Consider the following 23,237-nt stretch of genomic DNA (forward strand, 5'->3'; position numbering starts at 1 on the left):
AATTTTTTCAGAGAGGTTTTGGGGAGCAAACTCCTTGCTGACTCAAGATCTTTTGCCATGAAAAATGAAAATTACCTACCCTTATCTTATCATGCAATCCTATTGTTGGCATATCTTGTTATTGCTAATGAAGTTATCCAATGTTTTGTCTCTTGCTGTGTTAATTTACTTTGTACTGTCTTGCTAATTTACAGTCAAAGTAGTTGCCAGGTGAAGCTGAAAGCTGTTCTTATTCCTATGCTGACTAATTAGTCTTTTGTTTCCTTGTATCAGAAAGTCACAGACGCAGTGAGTTTAAAGCTAATCAATTACTATACATGTATTGCATGAAATCAAACAGAGATGGCATTTAGCATGCTCACTTTCTGATTTAGCAGTAGTTCTGAGCTTGTGGAGCTCCCATTAGCTTAAAGGCAGAGCACTGCATGGACCTACACAAATTTAAATCAAACTAATTAGTATTTTCTCTAAAAAAATAACAACAATTGAACACTTAACAGTTGGACATTTCAGGGCTTGACCACGCAGAACTCCTACTGAAGTAAATGGGAGATGGGCACTTGGTCCCTCCACAAGCATAGTCTGATTCACTATTTTTTTTGTTGAAACTTTGGACTTGCTATTCCATTAATTGACTGTTCTCTTTGTCTTTGTATTTACTTTCCCAGATGTTCCAGCCTATCATTTTACTTATTCTCATCCTTGTATTATTTTCATCCCTTTCATACACAACAATATTTAAACTTGTCTTTCTTTTTACACTGTTTTTTGTACTGTAAGTCATTCATCATTTACTGTTCATTGTAGTGTTATTTTCAGTTTGTTTATTTTGTCCACCCTCCAAGATAAGAAGTACAAGAGACATAGTTTCCGTAATAGCCACTGCTGTAAAAACACTGAAGACTACTTGTTTGCCAAAACCAAAGCCAAACCAAAAGAACTGCAGAAAAACATACCAAAAAGTCACCGAGTTGAATAGGAAACCTTCTCACTGTGGTATTCCAGGTAAGCAAACCGAAAATTGAATTTTTCAGTTTGTGTGGTTTTATAATTTTTGAATAAAAATTTCCTGAGGACTGGAACGAATTTAACATTCATTAATTTGCACCAAATCAGAAACAAAAGAGAAAAATGCGGAGTGGGTATGAAGACTCTTGTTACTTTTCTCACTCCTAGAAAAAGAATTTGTATTCTAGCCACATATGAATGGTAAAGCTACATTCTGTGTGTATTTTGCAGTTGTATATCAGAGCTTGTATGTATATTTTGCATAATTGTGATGATAATGTTTTTCAGCACTGTATTATGTACATTAGGCCCCAATCAAAATAGTTGGTATGTAGAGCACTATATCTGGAACAGTGGCCAGGAGCTGGAGCCTCTGTGAATGAGATACATGAGGAAAAGGTATCAGAGTAGCTGAGGAGTCTTCTGAGAGATATAGGTTGGCTGCATTCTCTCTGTGCTCTAGAAAAACAGCCATGCTGCAGTCTGACCTGGACTGATGGGAATGGTGTAAGTTACCTTGGCTGATGTCGAGTTTATCCGGTAGCATTTCCCAGTCTGTGGTCACCATGGCTCTATGTTCTCTCCCCAGATTTCAGCAGAAGTTTTGAATGGACATGGTAACTCTTGTTTTTGCTGAGTGACCCCTATCTAACTGTGCCATTGGTAGCCAGTGACCATAGTGAGGGAAGCTTGTGTACATGGGTGTGCATCAATGGTCACTGAATATTCCTTTCTTGCCTGGGAGAGGCTGAAATAAGAGTACAGGTGACTAATTTCTTTCTTTCACACTTACATAGCAGTTCCTACAAGCAGTAGATCTCCCACTATGAAAACCTCATCTGAAATGCCTGATGGAGCTCATTTTCTGTTTTATTCAACCCATGCTGAAACCACCAAGTTCCACAAATATGAATTCTTGAAATGTGAACAAGTATGTGTATTAATGACACTTCTTTTTCTACAGTTTCCATGGTGAATAATGTAGTAGTAAAGAGTGGTAATAAATAAAGCAGCTGTTTTTCTAGCTAGTGGTAAGCATCCCCTTTGGTTTATCATGTTAGCTCTCTGTTCATTCATTCCCCAGTGAGAACAGTTCATCTCCATGCCTAGGTTGTGCTCTGCTACTTTAAATAGTTGAAACATCATTTTGAGGGAAAATCCTCAGAGAGCGACAAGAGATGGGGCAATAAAATTTTTGTTATGTGAATGAAAAAAATAGTAAAAATATTCATTATTAAAAAATACAGTATTTTTCTCTTAGTCTAGCTTTTCCTCAATATACTCTACAAGTGCAGTAACCTTGATCAGATAAATCACTCAATTCCTTGATTTAATCCAAATACTTATTCCTATGAGGGGGTGTTGTCATCATTATCCATTTTATAGTTAGTGAGATGTCTGGAGGAAAATAGATAGCGTTGACTGGTTTTCTAGTAAGGGATAAAGCCAGGCCCAAAGTAATTCTGAGGAGCTTCTAAGATGTTCTAATTTATGCAGTTACATAAAATTAAGTTCCACATATTAAAAACTATTATGGCAAGATATGATCAAGCCATAATTCACAGTGAATTTCTGTAACTGGAAAAGGCCTTTTGTTTTTCAGCAGCTTCTGGAAATACTTGGAGTTTTTTCCCCCATGGATTTGCAATTTGGACATTAAATATACAACAATTTGAGCCTTAAACTTGTCATACCAAATCGTAGCACAAGACTGACTTTTTCAGTTTCTTTCTGTTTTAGTATCTCCTGTGGGGAAAAAAAATAATTTGTGTTTTCTTAAATGTTAAGAGGAAAAATCAGACTTAATCTATGATCTGAAGTTTTGGACTTCTAGGTTTTAACCCACTCTTGATTATACCTTTCTTGGTGTTGTATGTAATAAAAATGAGTAGGGAAGCTTTGATTTACAGTGAATGCATCAGTAACAGTAATACTCTAAAGTAGTAATACACTGAATTCATACATTGAATAAATCTTGAAAAATAATTGGGAAAGATTTGTTTCTTTCTCAGAAATCAGAAAAGGTAAGAATGACTTACTGAGATGAGAGGTGGAGATAATCTCCACACAGCACTGGCAATTACAACCCCATTGATTTCTCACTGTATTTTTTCTTTCATAAAACGTGGAGCTTTCTATCAGGCATCAACAAAACAAAATCAAAGCTGAGACCTTTTGGGACATTTAGGGAGCTATTGCACATGCAGCAGTCTGAAATTAAAGCACACTAAAGCATGCAAAATTATTTTAGAAGCTCCACACAGTCTTTGAATCTCTCATGAGCAGGGAGAATGGTGAGAAGCCTCACAGAGAAATCTCAGTGAGAAATTAGATGTGTTTTCCTTGTTCTTTTGCATTCAGGTTGAAGGGAGTGATTTCAGCTGCTGATCTGTTTCATGCCAGATATTTCACAACTTTAAAAGATGCTGAGAAAGCTAATAGAATGAGTATGGACATTTATCTATAGCCAAAAGATAAGATCTAGCCAATGAAATAAGTGTTCCATGTCTTGCTAAATTGAAATATCTTGATATTATGAAATCTAGTAATTATGCTTGCCAAGAAAGGAAGCAAGTTCTCCCCACTCAGTAACTGGTGGCCTGGTGGGTGAAGAGCATGTCACAGATGAGTGAGCAAATGCAGCTGAACACATCAGCATCCTCTAGCAGGAGTGCATTAGAGTCAGGCAGGGCAGAGACAGCCACAACACTGCTGATTCACTGATCTGCCTGCTGCACAGTTTGGAGTTCTGAAGACAAATAGTGAGAAGAATACAGATTTTGTTTGCATATGGGAAGGAGCTGGATATGCCAGGTTACCTATCAGTTGAAATCTCATTTAGCAGATTCACTGTTCACATTTTGGAATATTCTAGTGAAATATAAATGTTCCAGGGGAAAAAAGTAATTGAATTTGAACTGTGAAGTTACCTTCATTTAGCACTTCCCTGAAATATTAAATTTCTGTTTCCTACGTTCCCAGGGGATTTACTATGTATTCTTTCAAAAGGAAAAAATCTTGCTTCTGTAGATCTAATTATGATATTTTTGCACTTGTGGAAATTGGCACTATCTCAAATGAATTCTTCTGTAATTTATGGAATAGGTGCATTTTTTCCTTTAATGCTACCAGAAAAATTCAATTAAATTTGTTTCCTGTTTATAGCTGGTTTTGAATGCCCTGACAAAATCCCTTTACAGATATTCTCTTTTACTGCTACTGAAAAATTCCCATTATGTTAGAATGACCATTTTCTCCAGGCTCAAAGATACTTCTTTCAACCAAAAATATCCATGCCTGAAGCTGCAGTTGAGAGATAGAATAAGTGTCTGCTGACACATGTCACCAGTGCTTCAGAATCAAAACTAGAAGAGAGCAGGTGCTGTAGTGCAGAAATATGCCTGGCAGTCGGAAAATAGAAAATTTCCAAAAACATGGCTGTCTAGATATGTGTTATAAAAAGAGATGAACTGCACATGAACTTCAGGGGTTGTTTACGAAAACAAGCAGAGCTTCAGGGTATTGCATGCCCTTCTCCTTAATCACCCCAGAATTTGATAGGTGAGTAGGAGACTTCTAAAAGCATCAGTATCAAGGATGTAGTTCCCATTGGCTTACATTTCTGTCTCTGATTTAATGCCACGGGAAGTGATATTCAAATCCAGCTTTTGCCATTACACATGCAGTTGCCTATGGGGAAAATTACGGTGGCTCTATTTAAAGTAAACATCTAAAGTATCTGCCACCGATTTCCAATGTAACCTTGGAGCAGCAGCATGACATAACACTTAGTTGGCTCTGTTTCTCCAGTGAGTTATATACTATTGCAGAAGCACACAACATTAAGAGGAGACAGAGTTTGTATTCCCTTCTGCCCATTTCTTGTTGTATATAGCCACTCCCGAGGTGTATATACCAGGATTATCAAGGTGTACATCATTCAGGAATATAATGGTGAGGTTGGGTTGATTGCAGTGTCAGCAGTGCTCTTCTTCCTTCTTATCACTAGCTTTTGTGGCCATAGCAGAATGGGTGTGCCAAAACCAAGCTGGTGCAGCACAGCCAAAGATGCCCTGAAGTGGTCTTCAGTACATTTTATTAGCCACTGTCCTGAATATATGATCAGATTTAGCTCATGCTGAAACTCATGCTGCTTTGTCTCTAGTCTTGCATGATGATGAGAAATTTGTTTAAAATGCCTTTGCACTTTTTTTTTTGTTTGTTTGTTTTTTGGTTTTTGTTTTTTTTTTGTTTTGTTGAGGTGCTGACTTTTGACCCAAGCAGTGCTGGTACCATATATGGACAAAATATACTTTTCCTGTGGAAGCAATATATTGTATTTAATAAGCCTACCGTAGTCTTCCTGCTTATTTTATCTGTGCCAGATTCCAAGAAGCCACATTTGCTTCTTTGTCTGCTGATGCTGGAGGAGGGACAGTAGGGACAGTCTCTGTTGAATAATTTCTTTTCCTCAAAAGCAGAATTCTCTACTGCTACATTTAAGGGTATATAGAACAATGATACCATGTTTTTACAACTCACTTAATGTTTTATTTGTCTTACCTTTTTAATACAAGGATAAATTTAAAATTTTCCTTTGACCTATGAGGAGGGTCTAGTGCTTGTCTCCTAATGAGCCCCTGAGTCTCACAGATTTCTAGCTCCTCACACTGACAGAAATGTAGGCTTTTACCTGACTGAGAACTCAAACCTGAGATTTAACCTATTGTTTTACTTATTTTTACTGTTTTTACTTCAAAGAGTCCACATAGCAAGACAAGAGGCATGGAGTTATCAATATTAAAGACACAAGAATAATAGCCTGTGTTGATGGATAAGAGTAAAAAAACATGTCTGAAGAGTCTGTCTTCACATGCAGTAGTGCAGTTGTGCTGGCTTCAGGGAGGAGGCAGTGCACTGATGCCTGGCCTCCAGCTGTGGGATCAGTTTTGCTCTCAAGCACTCAGGCTTCACTCCCAGCCATGTCAGCTGGCACTTGAGACCTAACCTCACAAAACAAAGTTATACTGTTTCTTTAGATTTAAAGCCTCAGAGTTTAGAGTCTGGAGTTTTCTTCAGGAACATTCAGCTGTGTACTAGGGGCACATTTTTTCAATTTTTAGATCATCTTTACAATTTTTACAAATAGCCCAAGTCCTGTTATTTAAGCTACATGGAAGCAGAATAAGCACCCAATTAATGTATTCACTGAGACTTACAGCTAGACCATATAAGGAGAAAAAATGTGTTTTCCCTGAAACCTGGTTTGGTATTTACTATAAAATGCACCCAGAGTTAAAATCTTTATACTGGATTTTAGAATGGATTTTAGCAGATAAAAACATACTGTTCTAACAAGGAGAGTGATGACTAAGCAAAGGATGTGTGAATCTTCATACCGTGCCCTTTTTCTCATAGATCCTTTTGTAATCAGCAGCACTGCCCACAAAAATATGTTCCTGCTTAGGGCACTCCAACATCCACCTGACAGCACAATTTGTCCAATTTTGTGCTGCATGAATCAAGTATTTTTGTGGCCCTTCTCCAGGCACACATGGGGCAAAATGTTCCCTGGAAGGTGAATTTGTCCCCTGTCTCAGTTGTTGTCTGCAGACACACCCAAGCAGGAGTACCCGGCAGGGCGGTGCATGTGAGGCTTTACCCTGGGGGTCTCTCTCGAGGTTCCAAAAAATGGGAGCAGTTTAACCCACGGTGCAGCAGGAGAGTTACCCTGGTGGTCAGAGAACTGAGGAAGGAGCTGGGCTCCTCCTGCCTGCGGCTCAGCAGGGGGAGCAGCTGAATTTTGCTGCTCTGGCTTCAGGGTCTCCTGTGGACTTTCACTTGCTGGATTGCTTTTGTCATGGTCCCTTGCCTCATCCCATGCCAACACTTGCTGTGGACACTCCTAGGAATTTATATCCAGCTCAAGGTGGTTTTGGACCTTCTTTACCAGCCTTGTGCCAGAGATGAGTTTTCCTGTTCAAGGGAGATTCTTCATCCAGTTTCAAGTGTTTTGCTTTGCTGAGATACAAAGTGAATTAACAGACTGTAGAATCTGATCCAGAAACATTATAAAGTATTGAGAATATTTGGGTATATCCCAAAGAAACCGTTACTGCCATTCCCAGAATACAAAACAGCAGGATTACACAGTGCCCAATAATTCTGCATTTCATAAGTGAGAGCATATTTAGAATACAGAAAGGGATTTTAGGGAGGAGTAGTTTGCTTTTAGCTCCTTGGGATAGCTGTTAACCAGCAAAACCACTGCTTTAAACAAACTCCTTTTACAAAGCAGTTAAGGAGGATCAAGTTGCAAAGCTCAAAATGATCATACTAAAAGATATAACCCTGAAAACTGGACCTGAAAGACAGCAAAAAAAATCTTCCTTTACGCAATTGCCTATTGTCACAGCTTTGATATTAACACTAGCTGCTTCGGCAAGCTTTAAAGACTGGACTGCACTATAAAACCTAAAAATGTCCTGGACTTGGAGTTGTTTACACAAAATATGAGCAGATATAAAGTTACAAAGCTGGGGGGTTGGAAGAGATGGCTTTAAAACCATCCTCCATGCACTGACGTCACGTGGAAGCCAGCTGCGGGGATGATGCTGAACGGAACTCTTTTCCAGTTTGCAAGAGTTGAGCATTTATTCAAAGAGAGTTGCAAATGCTGCCCCAGTTGAAAGGTTGTGTCTTGCTTAGCTTTCTTACTTCTTTTAAAGATCAAGATTCACAGAACAAGATCCCTGCTAGCTGTGTGTTTCATTACTTTCTCTGCTGCCTGGAAATGGACTGAAAAACTCCTAAGGGATTTCTTATTCCATGAAAGGTATGGTTGGCAGTTTATTTTAAATCAATGTTTTTGAACAGTTAGGATTAAAAAAGAAGGCAAATTTTTGATGTGACAAACAGTTATTTAAACATCCCTCTTAATGTTATTTATATGAAATGTGAAGTTCATATGTTATACATGGTCTTTATTCTTAAAGTTCAGTTAGTTTTTTCAGTGCAGGCAGAGATATATTAACAACAGGGATGACAGCATTGTGTGCACTTGAATCCTTTCTTTCTTTTTTCTTTTTCTTTTTCTTTCTTTTCTTTCTTTCTCTCTATTTCTCACTTTTTTCTTTTTCACTTTTCTTTTTTATTTTTCTGTTTCTTTTTTATTTTTCTTTCACTCTCTCATTTCCTCCTCTTTTCTTTCCCTTCTCTCACTCAGCTGTACTTTCTTTTAATGTATAAAGTGCATGTTATCGTGACACATGGCACATATTTATAATTGAACAAATACATATGTTTACAATTTCCTCAGTCATCCAAAATACAGCACTTATTTGGAAATATAATTTGATTGCATGTTTTTCTGTAAAAACAAGGGAAGATTTGTGTATCTGAATGATAATGCACATCCAATGTGATTAAACTCTGGTGAAAAATAACATCTCAGCTGATGTCAGGCTGATTATTTTCAGAAGATGCTAGAGGTTGTTTGCAAACTATCTTGCATTTTTAATATCTGGCTAGAAAGGGTGAGATATGGAGGAGTAATGACTAACATCAAATAATGGCTTAAAACATTTTTTGTTTGAGAGGAGAAAGGGCTAAAGGAAAAGTTAAGGCAAAATGCAGCTGATGCAGACAAAATTGATTATTTGCTTAATTTGATTGCTGTAATGAGCTTCTGACCTTGTCTAGGACATGGAGAAAATGCCAATACTGCAAGAGCACAGATATTGTTCTGATCCACAGAGCAAATGATAATGTGACATTTTACATGCCTTGGGTTGCTTTAGCCATGTGAAATACCCATGGGGAAATCTCGGTGCACTATACACACAGAGGGTGTATTACCAGGACTGCACATTGTACTCCACCAAAATAACCCCAAACAAACCCAAAGGAAACACCAAAAAAAAGAGAAAGTGAGGGGAAAGAGAAGTAAAAATGTGAGTCAAAGTCTCTGAGGAACTGATCCACTGTACAATAGCAGCAAAGCTGTATAGTCATCCAGCTGCTAATATCAATAAACATGAGGTTTTTTCTCAGAATTTATGTCAAGAGGAAATCGGAGAAGCCTAAGAAACAATACAAGCCTTTTGTGGATCTTAGAGCTACAAGTCACCATCTGTAATTTCTGTAACTATCCTCTTTCAAAACTTGATTTCCTCTGTCTTCAGTCTTTTTTTATAATCAGAGTTCCATATGAAACAATTTGAAAATTGATAAGATGAATGCCAACATGGCAATAGTATTTTCCAGCACTAAGGAAACACCAGAGGCCTTTTCAATGCTATATTCATGCTTGAAAGGAGTACATATTATATCTGTTCTTACATGTGTAAAAACAAATATGCTATACAGTATTGACCTTTCTAGTAATATGTGGCTGACTAAAGCATGGTCATTACTACTAACAGTGCACTAGCCAAATCACCATTTGTGCAAGATGTTGACAGATTATGTCTGCCTCTCTTGTTCATGACTGTACAGCATTTACATATGGGGGTTTTTCATTTTTTTCTGATATATATTTGTATAAGGATTATAGTGGAGCAGAAGAGTGACTTTTGTTGATTTCTCAGAGGTATCCTGAAAGGTTGTAAAGACATAGATATGGTAAAAAAAAAAAAAAAAAACAAACGCAGTGCTAAAATTGCAACCTTTGCATTATCAAGGTGAGAAAGTACTGAAATATTCTTAAAGTTCATTAGCAATAGATGTTTAGATTGCAATGGAACTTAAGTGTAATAGAATTTTTTTTGAAAGTTGTTTTTGGTCAGCGCTACTGGAGTCTGGCACAAAGCTGAAACACTGGCCTGGAGAGATGCAGTTTCTGTAGCCTGGCTGCATTCCCTAAGAGGCCGTGAGCAAATCAGTACTTAGCTTCTTTTTTGATGAGAACTCTGTGTTGTCTTTCAGCAGACAAGTTTCAAGGTGTTTCATGGTTTTATGAAGTTGCTCTGTATGTTTTTAGGCAGAGGAAAGAAGAAGGGTTTGAAATCTCTTTGTAGGTAGTTGAGGGACAGATTGTAATTTCAGAGCTCCAAGGCAGATGCTTGGGGCAAACTGTTCTGCAAGCTCTGAGTTAGGACTGGGCCCATGATGGATTGGGTGATCCTGTAGGAGGACTTCCTATGACCCAAAGACCTAAGTAACCTGTTGGGTTTCATCTGAGCTCTTCTGCTTATGTGTACTTGAAAGAAGCTGATTCCAAGTTTGACATTGTCTTCACAGTTTGGTGAAATAAAGCAGACACTGGTAAACGGTGATTACATGGTAACCACAGCTAAATCAACAAGACTTGACATAGGGTATGGGGAAGAACTTTGCTCAGGAGTGAATTTTTACTACATCATAGAAATGTGGGCAGTAAAATCAGCAGTTCCTGTGAGTTGGCAATCACTGATCATCAGTCAGGGAAATTAACAAATTGCAGAAAGATAAACTGGGCTTACTCCTAGGTAACTCTCTGAAAATTCAATTCCTTACCTAGTTGATTTCTGTCAGGAGAAGAAAGCAATGCAGAGGCATTTTATTACTAGAACTAGATTCCATGACCACCTAGGCAACACAACAACTGGCTTTGAGAGCTGAAGTTAACAAACTCAAGTATCAACACCTGTGTACCGGGCACTATATCACAGGAGCCATTATAAGTGAATGAATGAGTGTTATTTCAGACTTGCTGGCATAGTAAATGTGCTGATGGTAATGGGGTTTCTTGTATAAAACCTAAGAAAGCAAGAGGAGAACCAGGCCCATAAGATTTGTAACTGCTTTGTTCCAAAGGCAGATAAGCAGATCTAAAATATTTCCCTTAAATCTTGCCAATTTAGTGGTTCAATGAATATTCTTTTCATTTACAAACACTAAGATGCTAAAGACTTCTGAAGGGGAAGAAGAAACCAAAGCATTAATTAGTCAAATATTCTGAGAAAGGTTTAGAACTAGATTGGAGTTCTATTCGTGCTATTGGAGAATATTTTCTAATTTTCCCTGTGCTGGTCCTGAAACTAACTATTCATGGATCTAGATCTGTAAATCCAAAATTCTTGAACCCTTTTTGGTGACCTTCTGTCCCTTTTATATAAATTATTTCTACTGTATATGTTTTTGTACCTGTTATTAGCTTTCCTGTCCTGTCTTCCTTCATGAATTCCAAAGCATTCATGTAGCCATGAGAATTCCCTGAGTATATCAAGTTTGCAGTCCTCAATTGCCAGAAGAATGTACCAGTCCTTGTCGTGCTCCTTGCATGCATGCAGGGAGTGCGTGAGTAAACATGATACTTTTACACTGGCAGTTGTCTTTTGAACAAATATAAAAATAGCTTTCACCCTCAAGGGCAGATATTGCAGGATCCCAAGATCCTGAAGTGTGATTCAATACTCTACAGACTCAGATTCATTGAAAACACATTTACAGTGAAGAGTAATGGCAGAGATGCAAAGTGGTCATGGTACAGAGCCTGCTGTGGCAGATGTTACTGAATTCTGTGATGCTGAATGTGTTCCACCTCCCCTTTCCAGACTAGGCATCTCTGCCTTTGCATTTATGCCCTATAATCCTTATTTCATCTATATTTGAGTCACACTCTATACAAATATCAATAATACTGTCTCCTGCAAACTCATTTCAATTTATTAATTTTCAGAATTTTCTTGGTTGTCTTTGTTCCCTGAAAGCTACAATAAAACATAAGTAAGACTTATTCTCTTAAATTTCCAGGAAACATTCAGGGAAGAAAGAAAAAAGGAGAGCTGTCTTTGCTGTTGCACAGACTTTAGCCATGGACCTGCGTGAACAACTGAAGAATACTGAGAGGAACTGGAATAAAGAAAAAATGGAATTGCTGGAGAGATTTGACAATGAAAGGAAAGAATGGGAATGTCAATGGAAGGTCATGCAGAAGAAAATAGAAGAGGTACTTTTAAACAAAAATCTGAACACTACCATATTCACTTGGGATGAAGTGACATTGAGTTGCTTCAATTTTTTTTCTGTATTTTATCCTATTCCTTTTGTGTCACTGGAAGTTTCTAACAGCTGGTGGAAGGATGAAAATCCAGGGATTAAGCAGTATTTACAATTGCTCATTTAATGGTCATGAATAAAAGGTAGGAGGTGAATGTGGCTTTGTGAGCTATGAGATTATTTGCTCTACGGACAGCTGACAATTCAACTGGGCATGAGCCATGTTGCCTATATTACACATGCTTTTTTCAAGTAAATACTGAACAATATGGGGTTTAGAAAATGCATATTTTGTAACAAAAAAGTCAGGTATCATAATTATCTAGTAAAAAGGCTTTAGATGGCACATGTCTGCTGGGGCAAATGGTAATAATAAAAATTATATATATATATATATATGAAATACTGCATGATACAGAATTATTCTGTCTAGAACCTGTTCCTTTTATGGATGAGTCTTGGGAGAGGAAACAGGTACAGTAAATAGCATGAAAGTTCTGAAACCACTTGTGTTTACACATACTAGCAAACATTTGCAATGCATCTCCTTCCAGAAATAGTCACCGCAATTATTTATTATTCTTTTATCCCCAAATTGTCCCTGCAGCCAAACCCTCTGACACTCTCTAATGCATTAATTTAGTCTGCTTGGCAGCCCATAGAGGCAAGTTTTTTCATTAATGAGCTTTCCACATTTTTCATCTGATATACATATGGAGTAATTTCACTTGCTCTCTGCCAGCACTGTCGTGTGGCTGAGCAGCACAGGAATGTATGGCAGAGATTGCTCACATGAAACTGATATGGAAAATGGTCAGAACCAAAGGAATTGCACTGCCCATTAAGCCAGCCTGCAGCTGAACTCCATAATGTAAACTCTTATATTTTACTCACAATTCTTGCAGACTTTGGTATGATGGTGCTTGCCACATTTTGTCTTTTGTGTTAGGACTTTTCTGTGCAGTCTTCCCTAATTTCACTGCCAAGCTGAGAATGCTTCAAAAGTTGGTAATGTGATCTGTATATATAGTTGAATTTCATTTTCTTATATATAACAGCTTATTTGGAATGGCAGTAATGAAAATGACTGTTTTCATCGTGTTCTTTATTAGCGCAGAGATTAAGAAAGCAAGACAGAAACAGAAGAAGAGATAAAGAATGGAATGGGGCTGAGAGAAAGATAATGGAGCTATTTGCTGGCTACTGCAGGGCCAAACAAAACTACAGATTATATCTCAAGGTTATTGGAATCCTAAAATCCCCTCTTAAGATGTGACTATAGCTGCTGCTGATTTCAGATGCCTGACATTTCTTCTCTACAAACCACATGGTTGGAGAAAAGGAGAGTTAGATACCTTTTAAATGCCATTATTTGTAGAAGGATTTCCTCAATAAAACTTGTACTTACTTATCAGCTTGTATTTTAATTTGGCAGTTTTCTCTAGCCCACCAAACTTAATTCCTCCAGAAAGACTTGTGGGTTTTAGGAGATATTATGGGGTGGTACCCTTCCTTCTTACTGGTGTGCTGAATCCATATGAGTCTCTTATTTCTTGGAAATGGCAACGTTCAGCCTTCAGTTTCCATGAGCAGCTGGGCTTTGGGAGTGAAATCTGAAAACCCAGGATGAGGTCAAGTGTTAAGTCTCTGAACGTGAGAATGCTTCTAATCCACAGCACTACCCATGAAATGGCCACATGTTCTGCATGTTGTTATTCTTTTCCACTGTCCTTCCAAAAGCTGTTGTGATGGCCTTGTGCACTGTGAGAGGGCAGGCAGATGGCTGTTCAGAGGTGCCTGTGTGCTTTCTTCGTGAGAGCAAGTTAAGAGTGAATGTTTATACAAAGCTGTGGGATTCTTGGCATTGGAAATGATACTGTAAGCAGAAGAGATTTTTATGATGTTGCCATTTTTTCTAATTTATAATTTACCACAGTTCCTAGTTTGAATGTGCTGCATAGCCAGAATTAACACCATTTACTGATGAAGCCACTGTATCTCAGCAGATAACATAAAAGAAGAGGGTGACAGCACGTTGTCAAATAATACCATTCTGCAGTACTGATTTATCACTCCAGTCATAGGGAAGAATTTCACTTGTCTGACAACTGAAAGAGTCTGTTCTAGTGCAGATGGCATTGTATTTTATGAGAATTCACATCCTCTCCTTCAAATAATATGCTTTAATAGGCTGTAACATAGCCAGAACACTCTTTCTCTGTCACATTCCCCCACATTCCCTATCCATCAGATAGCAGTTGTGTCCACCACCTAGTGTGCTGGTATTACTTGGAAAACAACCATGCAGCCTTCGGCCCAAGACAGGGCCAGTTATCTTGTGAGATCTCTTCCAGTCCCAGCCAGAGGTGGAAGCCTCTTCCAGTCCCAGCCAGAGGTGGAAGCCATGCATTAAAATTATGGCAAAGAGTTTGAGAACAGCCTTATCCTGTGGCAATCATGATGTTTGAATTGTCACACTAGGTGACTCAGCACTTTCCTACTAACACATCTAGAATCTTTCTAATCAGTGCTGCTGAGTGAAGCATCATTCAACACAGCAGATAAATATGGGGGCTTTGCCATAAACTTCATTACAATACCATGATTTAATAGAAGGTTCTATTGTTTTTTCAGCTTTACCAGGAGGTAAAACTCAGAAGGGAGAGCAATATGACCATCCATGATAGCAAGGCCATTCAGAGCAAGATGCTGCAGCTGTCCATGCATTCCCCTACTTTGCAAGAGAGTGACACAGAGGAGCTGAACCATCAACACAATGTGACAAACGACAGAATGGAGAAAGGGAGTCTGCTTGGTGTAACAGGACATGAGTGGAAGGAACCCAGAGACAAAAGCAGAAACAATACTCTGTTAGTGGACAATCTGGCCTTTGAGGACCACGAAGAACCTGAAGACAGCCTCACCATTAAAAATTCGGAGCAAAATACCAAGAATTATATTGGTGATCTCAATATAGTAAGTAAAGTATGAGCATTTTTCAGTTACAAGGAGGAAGAAAACACTGAGGACTTTGGCCTGCCAGGTTATGCTGAAGAACAGATCTCCCTGATTTTAGCTTTCCAAAAGTCACTGTGTTTACTTGCTCCTAGGTTTGCTATCAATGAGTGTCTTGTCACTGTTTGAATGTGTTAACAGCATTCTCTTTACCTCTGCTCATAGGGTGGGGGCATTTTTGTATCTTTCCTCATACTACTTCTCTCTGCTGTGAATCTTAAATGCAAATAACCACAAGTTTCAAATTAATTCTGAATATATAGTTTTAAATGTATATATTAAAGGACTGTTTTTATATTTATAAAGGCTCTTAAAGAACTTGCCAGAGTCAGTGAAGAATTGTGCAGCTATCAAGAGGAAATTCGAAAGAAGTCCAATCACAGAAGGTAAAAACATCTTTGGACTTCTTATGTTAGAGGAAGGAAATTAATAATTCTCCTTATGCTTTGCACTTTGAAAGCAGGTTTGCTGTTGGATTAGTTGGGCAGTTCCTACCCTCCTAGTGTTTCAGTGCTTAGCATAGAGCATTCAAATGAAATATGATACAAAGGCAGGTTTTACTAGCAAAATGGATTTTATATACAGAACACACAAATTCAGATTAGTATTTATATGAGATGAAATTGCATTTGTTTCTAATGGCTGTACAGAGGATTGGGAAAGTGAACAGATATTTCTGTCTACTCTGGCCCCATTTCCATGTAGTTTTATACAACACTGTATGGGTTTGTCAGGCTGGGAATTTCTTACTTAAAGCCCAAATCTAACCTTAAGCATGGGAGATGTGTCCAGAACTGATGATCAAAGAGCAGAAAGAAAGCAAGAGAGGGAAGGACCACTGTACTAATGGAAGGATGACAAGTCAGACCCTGAAAAGTATGGCAAGTGAACATTCCATCATCTGTTAAAAATTCAGTGTTCATTGTCTTCTCTGGAAAGCTAAACACCAGACTGCCTCTTGAGTTGTGCAGAAACTCTCAGGTAAAATTGAACCTTTTCAGATGCTCCCAAATGTCAGAGGGATTTCTCTCACTCCACCATGTGATCAGTTAAAAGTCTGTCACTAATTCATTATTTTAGCTGGGCTACTCTTTGTATCTTAGAAGCAAATGAATTCACAGCTGATGCATAACTTTTAAAGATCCTTTTTTATCATATATCAAAAAGCAGATCCCATGTGTAAGGTTATGAACCTAAACAAGGTTCATAACACTGTGTCCTACAGCTTTCTTCATTCAGGTAGACTCCTATGAGTCATTAGAACAAGATCCTACCGTACTTACTGTAGCAGAGATAAGAAAACAGTCATCATCTAAAAAAATCAGAAAAAGAATTTTAGTGCTAAGGAAAGGAATGCAAATTCCTTTTGTTGACCACCTTTCCTCAATTTTTTTGTGTGTGTTTCGATTGTGCTGGGTATATCAGCTGCTGCAAAACTGTTCCCAAACCTTTTTAAATAGCCAGTGTTAAAACACCTGCTTCTGGGGTGAATTAACCCATGCTGAGGTCCTCTGGAATGTTCCTTATTGCTCATCCCTAAAAAAACCTCTTCTGTTATTTCCAGAATGAAGTCACTTCCTTTCCTGGGGGAATTTGAGGAATCCCAAAACGCAGTTATTCTGCCTGAGATGAACCATGTGTCCAGCAATGAATCACAGACTTCAGTTGCTTTTGAAACAGAGGAACATAATAATAGGAAGAATCTGATGAGTTCTACCAAGGCTTTGAAGGACATTTCTTACAGTAGTCTTACTGGTGACACAGGAACAGATTTCAGACCTTGGCAAAAGAAAGAAGCTCCACCAGTTCCTCCACGGAGCACTTCTCGGCACCTAACAAACTCACTTTCTGCAGTTGTACAGCTTTCAGAAGCACCAGTAAGAGATCCAGGTATCAATAGCAATTGCAAGGCTCAGGATTGCTGGAATGGGGGGAAGCTGAGAAATCCTTCACCTGTAAACAAAAATAAATCTGCAATAGCCTGTGCAAATGAAGGGCAGGCTGTGAAAGTCCCTGGGATGGTAACTGCTGCAATACCTGTAACCAGAATTGTGTGTAATGTTCCAACGAGTTTCTGCCACAACACATGGGCATATGATATGGGCAAGCTTGGAAAAGACAATAAAAATGAGCCTTCCCCACTGTCAGCTCAGAAGAGTTGCTCAGATGGAAATATGGCCCAAAGCAACAAGATGCATCAGAAACAAAACACCAAGTCTCACAGCAGCCCTTTTTACAGTAATGACTTTTATGCCCCTGCTACCTCGCACAATGATCTTTTGGATGACACCAGGTATCCTTTGGGAAAGACCCAAAGAAATGAAATGCTAGCAGCAAAGATTGATGAGTTTAATCGGACTGTATTTCACACAGATAAACGTAACAATGCTCTGCAGGAAAACCAGGTGCCTCAAACAGCATCAGAAAATCACAAACCCTGTGATCCGCTGTGTGACTCTGCTACTAGCAGGGCAGAAACTGTAAATACGTCTTGTGTTTCAAATCACAAGCTCTCTGCAGCAAAGGAGCAAGAAACTAACAACCCCAGCAAAGCTGTCAGGACAGCAGGGCAACAAAAACACATGAATGGACTTCCAAATACTAGTGGTTATAGGCACATGCTTCATGAGCATGACTGGAGACCAAGTAATTTATCCGGCCGCCCGCGTTCAGCTGACTCAAGGTCGAACTATGGTGTTGTTGAAAAGCTTTTGAAAACCTATGAAAAATCAACTGCGACTTCTCTGTGTAATGCAAAATGCTGCAAAGATAAGAGGACACAGGCAAATTCTGAATTCACGAATGGGGGCTGTAAGACACTGAGTCAGTATTTAGAAATGCTCCAGATTGAGCAAGAAAAACAAGACTTTCCAAGGAATTCAGCCAGGCATATTGGGCAGCAACTCAAGCAAGGAAAAGAGAGACAGAAGTTACCAGAGGTAAGGTTCATAAGAACGACAAAAGCAAAACAATTCCATTTCATAGCAAGCTTCAGACTCTTAAATGGGGCAGACTAATATTATATTGTAACCAATTATGTAAAACTAGATACTTTAGGCCAGGATCTGGATGAATCAGGAGCATTTCCTCTGCAGATTAAGAGTTGTGGGAGGGTAGGAGCATGTAAGTAAGAATGAGCAGTGAAGACGTGCCAAATTCTTATCCCTGCTGCCATTCTGCAAAGCTTGTATTTTACTACAGTGCAGTTATGCTAAGATTGAACTAGTGAGAGCTTCAACCAGATTTTAACACCCTCTCTCCTTCCTTTAGCTGATATGTTATGTCATAAGACTTCCCATAGGGCTTAAACAGACTTGGCCATGCCCCAAACCCTAGAGGTCTTAGATAACATTTTTCAGTATCCAGAGTGCCACTTGGATCAGGATTTCCTTAGAACTGCCTATAACAAGGAGTATTGTGACTCCATAATGTTTCCAGTAATAAAGTAACCATCTTTCACTCATGTCTCAGTTCCAGCTTCTCCTATATATTCAAGCATAGGCTCACAGAAACAGAAGAGGATGTCATGACTAATTAATTTATATTTGGCTGAAGTTTATTTTCAGAAGTTTAGAAATACTGCCTTTGCCAACATTCTTTCTTAATGAAAAGACAAACAGATGGTTTGTAAAACACTCCGTTAAGTTGCAGGTTTTGTAAAAGTCCGCAAAGAACACAAAGATATATGCCTCTTGGAATCTCAAAAAAGCTAAGGCAGGTATGTTTTGAGCTGGGAAACTTAAATGGGTTCAGGCTGTCAGCTGGTATGCCTTAAACTGGTACAAATTCACAGACTTCACTGGAGCTATATAGATTTAAGCAGCTGAGAATCTGACCATGCAGATTTTCTTCTGTATGTCTTTCTGACAGCTTTGCTGTGATGCAATGTCTTGCTTAACAGGCACATTTTTCCTTCAGCACAGAAAGAAAAAAGCTATGAAGTTTCTGATTTCTTTTTCATCTAATAAATTTTTGACAGGCAAACAAATTTTCATCAATTAATATGGAGGAAAGGAATAATGACTTTTTCCACAGGCTCACATTTTATGTTGTCATTTCTATCTGTAGAAATTAAGTGTAGAATGCTGCCTGACTAGGAGTTAGCATTTAATGTCCAGCAGAATTAATATTTCAGAGATGTAAAGAACTACATGTGGCTTGAGGCACTGGGTTTCATTATTTAAAATTTAAATCAATGTAGCTATGATCCAAATCTGTTGAGTTTCCTCTGCATCTCTATGGCTCTGCTGGTAGACATGACACTGTATTAACACATAACCATTCTGAATTAGCTACCAAGTTAAACAGCTTCACGCGGAACTAACGGAAACAGAGTTTCCTGAAATAGGATCTATCAAAAAATACCTGAGAAATATGTAGATCCTACTCCAGTAATATCAGATGGTGTTCTGAGTTCTACACTTGGAATTTTTTACAACATTCATTGACAAATAAACTTCTAGAAACTAAAAGATAAGAGGAAATGTCAATTTTGTCTTGCACCATCATTTTATATGTTTCCTTGTGTCTGACACTTGTCTTCATGTATTTTAAACCACAAGTGATGTGAGGATCCCTGTACATAGAAATAGCTGTTCTTTTGCATTCTGTGCATTGCTGCACTCCTTTTAATAGCTTCCAACCACCTGTTCTGAGGTCACCACAAATGTCTTCCTGCATTCCCACTGCATTCCACAAAAGCTGTAACTTGTTAAAGCAAGGACTTGCCTTTTTGTTCTAGATATTTGTGCCAGCTAAATGTTCAAGTGAGAAGGGCTTCTCCCGTCCCGCTCGGCCAGCAAATCGACGCCTACCTTCCAGATGGGCATCCAGATCCCCATCAGCCCCTCCTGCTGTGAGAAGAACAGTGTACAGCTCTGTCTCCTTTCAGTCAGAGACTTCAGTAGTCTGAACCCAGAGCTGGGTTGGATGGTGTTGTGAAAACTCTATGCCTTCACTATAACTGTGTTTGGTATGTGTCGTAACAACCAGTTCCACACTGTTGTGTTTTGTCCAAGAGAGACCCCCACCACATGCCAGACAAAGCGTTCTGAATCTTAGGTCATCATCACCATGGTCTTCAGTGTTTTTATTGAGATGAAATAGAGATATCCCTGGTTTTCTCTGGGTTTTGGGTTTTTTTTTTTAATAGTTCACAAGGAATTTCTTTTGAACGGCATCTTTCTTAATTTGTCAATCAATTTTGAGTTGAAACAATGTATAGTGCTGTATATTCTGACTTTTCTGCAAACAGCAGAACGTAAAGCTGTATGCATGATCATGTGTTTGTAGGTGCATGTGTTGGACTAGGAAGTATACAGGCCTGTATTTAGAAGAGACAAACTGTGCTAGTGTTGACATTGAAATTACAACCTATATGCCTACATATATATATATACTTTGTGTTTATTTTAAAAAGTTTGAAATATACAGTCCTGATGACATTTATATTTTGTATATCTTTTACATAGGTTCACAGGTGTAGTATTTAATGTAAAAAAAACGAAATATGCATTTTTTGTGACTGATCGCAGTGATAATGCCTTGCACAATATGTATCTGAAGCAGACTAGCTTGACTGATTTGTCAGTCATGCTTCATGGCATCCTCGTTCAGTTTCCTAACCCTAATGCTAGGTCAAAATTCCAGAACATATTTTTTCTGAATTAAAATATTATATTATTTGTAATACATTAGCCTTTTTCAGCATCAGAGACATTTCTGAAATGTTCCAAACCCTTTACAAAGCTTAAATGTGCCATTATATATATATAGCATACTGTAAAAACTTTGATAGATTCAGCTACTCTAACATACAATTTATGAAGGGAAGAAAAGAGTTGTATATGCTCAATTCTGTAACTTATTTTTCCTTCTAGCATTATACTTTGAGGTTTGGCAAAGTCAGATGACAATGGACTTGTTTACTTTCACTCAAGGCAGGAGAAAAGCACCGTTGCTCCCAGTGCTTCAGCCACAGTCCTTTTTTACTCTTCTCCTAGACTAGAGTGCCTGAGCCATTTAATTCCCTGCCCCTGGATTGACTCGTGGCAGTCAGTTATGAAGTTTACTTGTACTCTGGCAACAAGCTGCATCTAGTAGGGAAATATTGAATTGAGATATGATGCCTGAATGGTGCCCAAAATTCTGACACCTGGCATTGTGACTGGTGTTGCCATCATATAATATCTTGTCTAGGTATTATTTGCCATCTGAATGACATGCACAGAGCCTGGCTTGTTCCTTCTCACAGAGTGAAAGTATGGATGCTGTCCAGGCTCTGAACTTTCAGAAAGACAGTGACCTTCATCCTGGAATTTTTGCACCTTTTGTTAGGCTGCTGCTGGATACACAGTGCAGTAATGATGATAAATGTTACCTTTAAACATCATGTCTAGGTCAGAAGGAGTGAAACGGCACTTCTTCAACATCAGCCTGATCTTGTCTGGCAACTTTTCTTCTTCTTCTTCTGGAGAAACATAGTGTGTTCTAAGGAATTTCAAAAATCATCCCGGGATCCATTAATGTGCACATCTTATGTGAATGTAAAAAGGATTTCAGAGAGAGTATAGGCTTTTGTCCTAGTGAATTGTATATGTGGACTATAGGGAAAATTTAATGTGCTTAATTTGGTAGTGATCTGTTGTTCTATTCCAGTCATGTTGAGAATTCATACCTTTGTCCTTACTTTAAGGACCTTATTCTTCTTTCCTCTGCACAACTTTGATTTTGAAGAGAGAGAAAACAAGAGGTCCTGTGTTCTGATCAATAGCCTGTGTGGTAGTATTGGTGACAGTTCAGGCTTGCAAATATTGGAGTGAGCAGGCATTAGAGCCATAAATTCCAATTTATCATGCCATTGTGGCTGTCTGCTTGGCAAAAAATACACTCAGAATAATTTGCTCTATCTAAACTTCTGGTCCTTTCTAGGTCTGTCCCACAATACACAAAGACTTCACGCAAATCAACAATTCATCAAAATTTACTCACATTGCAAGGTTATTGCAAATAACGTTATTGCAAGGTTATTGCTGGAAAAGATACAAGGACAGAAAATCTTGAAGAAAATTCATACAGTTTGGATAGAGACAAAAAACCTGTGTGCTCTATATCAAGGGTTCTATAAATTTGACAGTGTACCCTAATTTAGAAATTGCGCTCCATTAGCTTCCTCAGCACTAGAGAAATTAGACATGATTCATGGCAAATTTGGAACATGGTTTAATATCCTATCTAACTATGAAAATTGGCAAACCAAAATACCTTGCAAATTGACCTTTTAAATGCCTAAGTAGTTGAACAACTTTGAATGCCTAATGCTGAGGAAAGGGTAATATGAGAGAATTGTAAAAAAATGTGGTTCTTAACTTCAGTCACTGTTGACTGCAAAAACACTTTTTAAAATTACCTTTATGGTGAAGTTAAGCAGTTTTGTTCTGAGAACTTGTGATGCAGTTTTGTTTGAAGTATGTAACTCCAAAAGCATTTCCCTTGTTTAGTCAGTGAAGGTGTTTCTTTAGTTCTCTTCAGTTTCTTTGGTTGCCTTTGACATAGACCACATTGTTGAATCACAGAAAAGGATCAAATACCAACAACATTCCCTGATGTATGTAAGTTAAATGAACAGAAGGTTTTTGAAATAAACGAATAGGTCAAGGATGAGTCCATTTTGTCAAGATTTTCTGTGTCCATCTAATTTTAGACAGTGGTTCTGATTCCTAAAAGTATCAAAACTGGTGATTTTGGTCTGCAGACGGCTAATTTGAAAGTCTAACTTTAGAAAATTGCCACTGTCACTGTTTAAATATTCTCTTCAACTGTCCTTTTAACAGGGCCAGTGGACTGTGGTGATTTTTCTAGTACCCATAACTGTGGTTATTGAACCACAGTAAAGGCTTTATTCACTTATTTGCTGTAGGGGGAAAAGCTCCTTTGGGCTTTCAAGTTCCCCTGTGTTTTTTCTGAAAAGGAAATCTACACATATGCACACACTTGTGCAAGAAACACAAATGATCTAAGCCTAACTTGACCTTCCTATTAATCCTAGTGTCACCAATGGAAGTGGTGAGCTTTGTAAGCCTGCTTCTGAAATAGGTTTTAAGAATTTTACTACTCCATACCCTGTCTGAAGTCTTAATGCAGATATATGTTATTCTTACTTGCACTCTGAATTAGTCTCTCTTAATTGCATGTCTTAGTAACTCCCTGGGACACAGAGTCAGCTGCCCATTGAA

The 23,237-nt window shown here is 38.3% G+C and overlaps 2 protein-coding genes across 4 annotated transcripts in view; both read left to right on the forward strand.

Moving 5' to 3' along the window:
• The window catches only part of MTCL3 (MTCL family member 3), a 29,454-nt gene extending 28,517 nt beyond the window's left edge, over window positions 1–937 (forward strand). For both annotated transcript variants that reach the window (XM_077782223.1, XM_077782224.1), the window contains exon 6: window positions 669–937. In XM_077782223.1, the coding sequence (XP_077638349.1) occupies window positions 669–779 (111 nt within the window). In that variant the 3' untranslated portion in view covers window positions 780–937. The remainder of the gene's footprint in view (window positions 1–668) is intronic.
• KIAA0408 (KIAA0408 ortholog) lies at window positions 892–22,665 on the forward strand. 2 transcript variants are annotated; one of them, XM_031504377.2, is made up of 6 exons: window positions 892–1,005; window positions 11,743–11,938; window positions 14,623–14,964; window positions 15,310–15,389; window positions 16,568–17,942; window positions 19,745–22,665. In XM_031504377.2, the coding sequence occupies exons 2-6, from the start codon at window positions 11,804–11,806 to the stop codon at window positions 19,913–19,915; spliced, it is 2,103 nt and encodes a 700-aa protein (XP_031360237.2). In that variant the 5' UTR covers window positions 892–1,005; window positions 11,743–11,803; the 3' UTR covers window positions 19,916–22,665. The 2 variants fall into 2 exon arrangements, with proteins under 2 accessions (XP_031360237.2, XP_031360236.2); XM_031504376.2 differs by lacking the exon at window positions 892–1,005 and adding an exon at window positions 7,743–7,843.
• Window positions 22,666–23,237: the final 572 nt, after the last annotated feature.

The sequence above is a fragment of the Lonchura striata genome, chromosome 3 (genome assembly GCF_046129695.1).
Source record: "Lonchura striata isolate bLonStr1 chromosome 3, bLonStr1.mat, whole genome shotgun sequence".
Taxonomy (NCBI): Eukaryota; Metazoa; Chordata; class Aves; order Passeriformes; family Estrildidae; genus Lonchura; species Lonchura striata.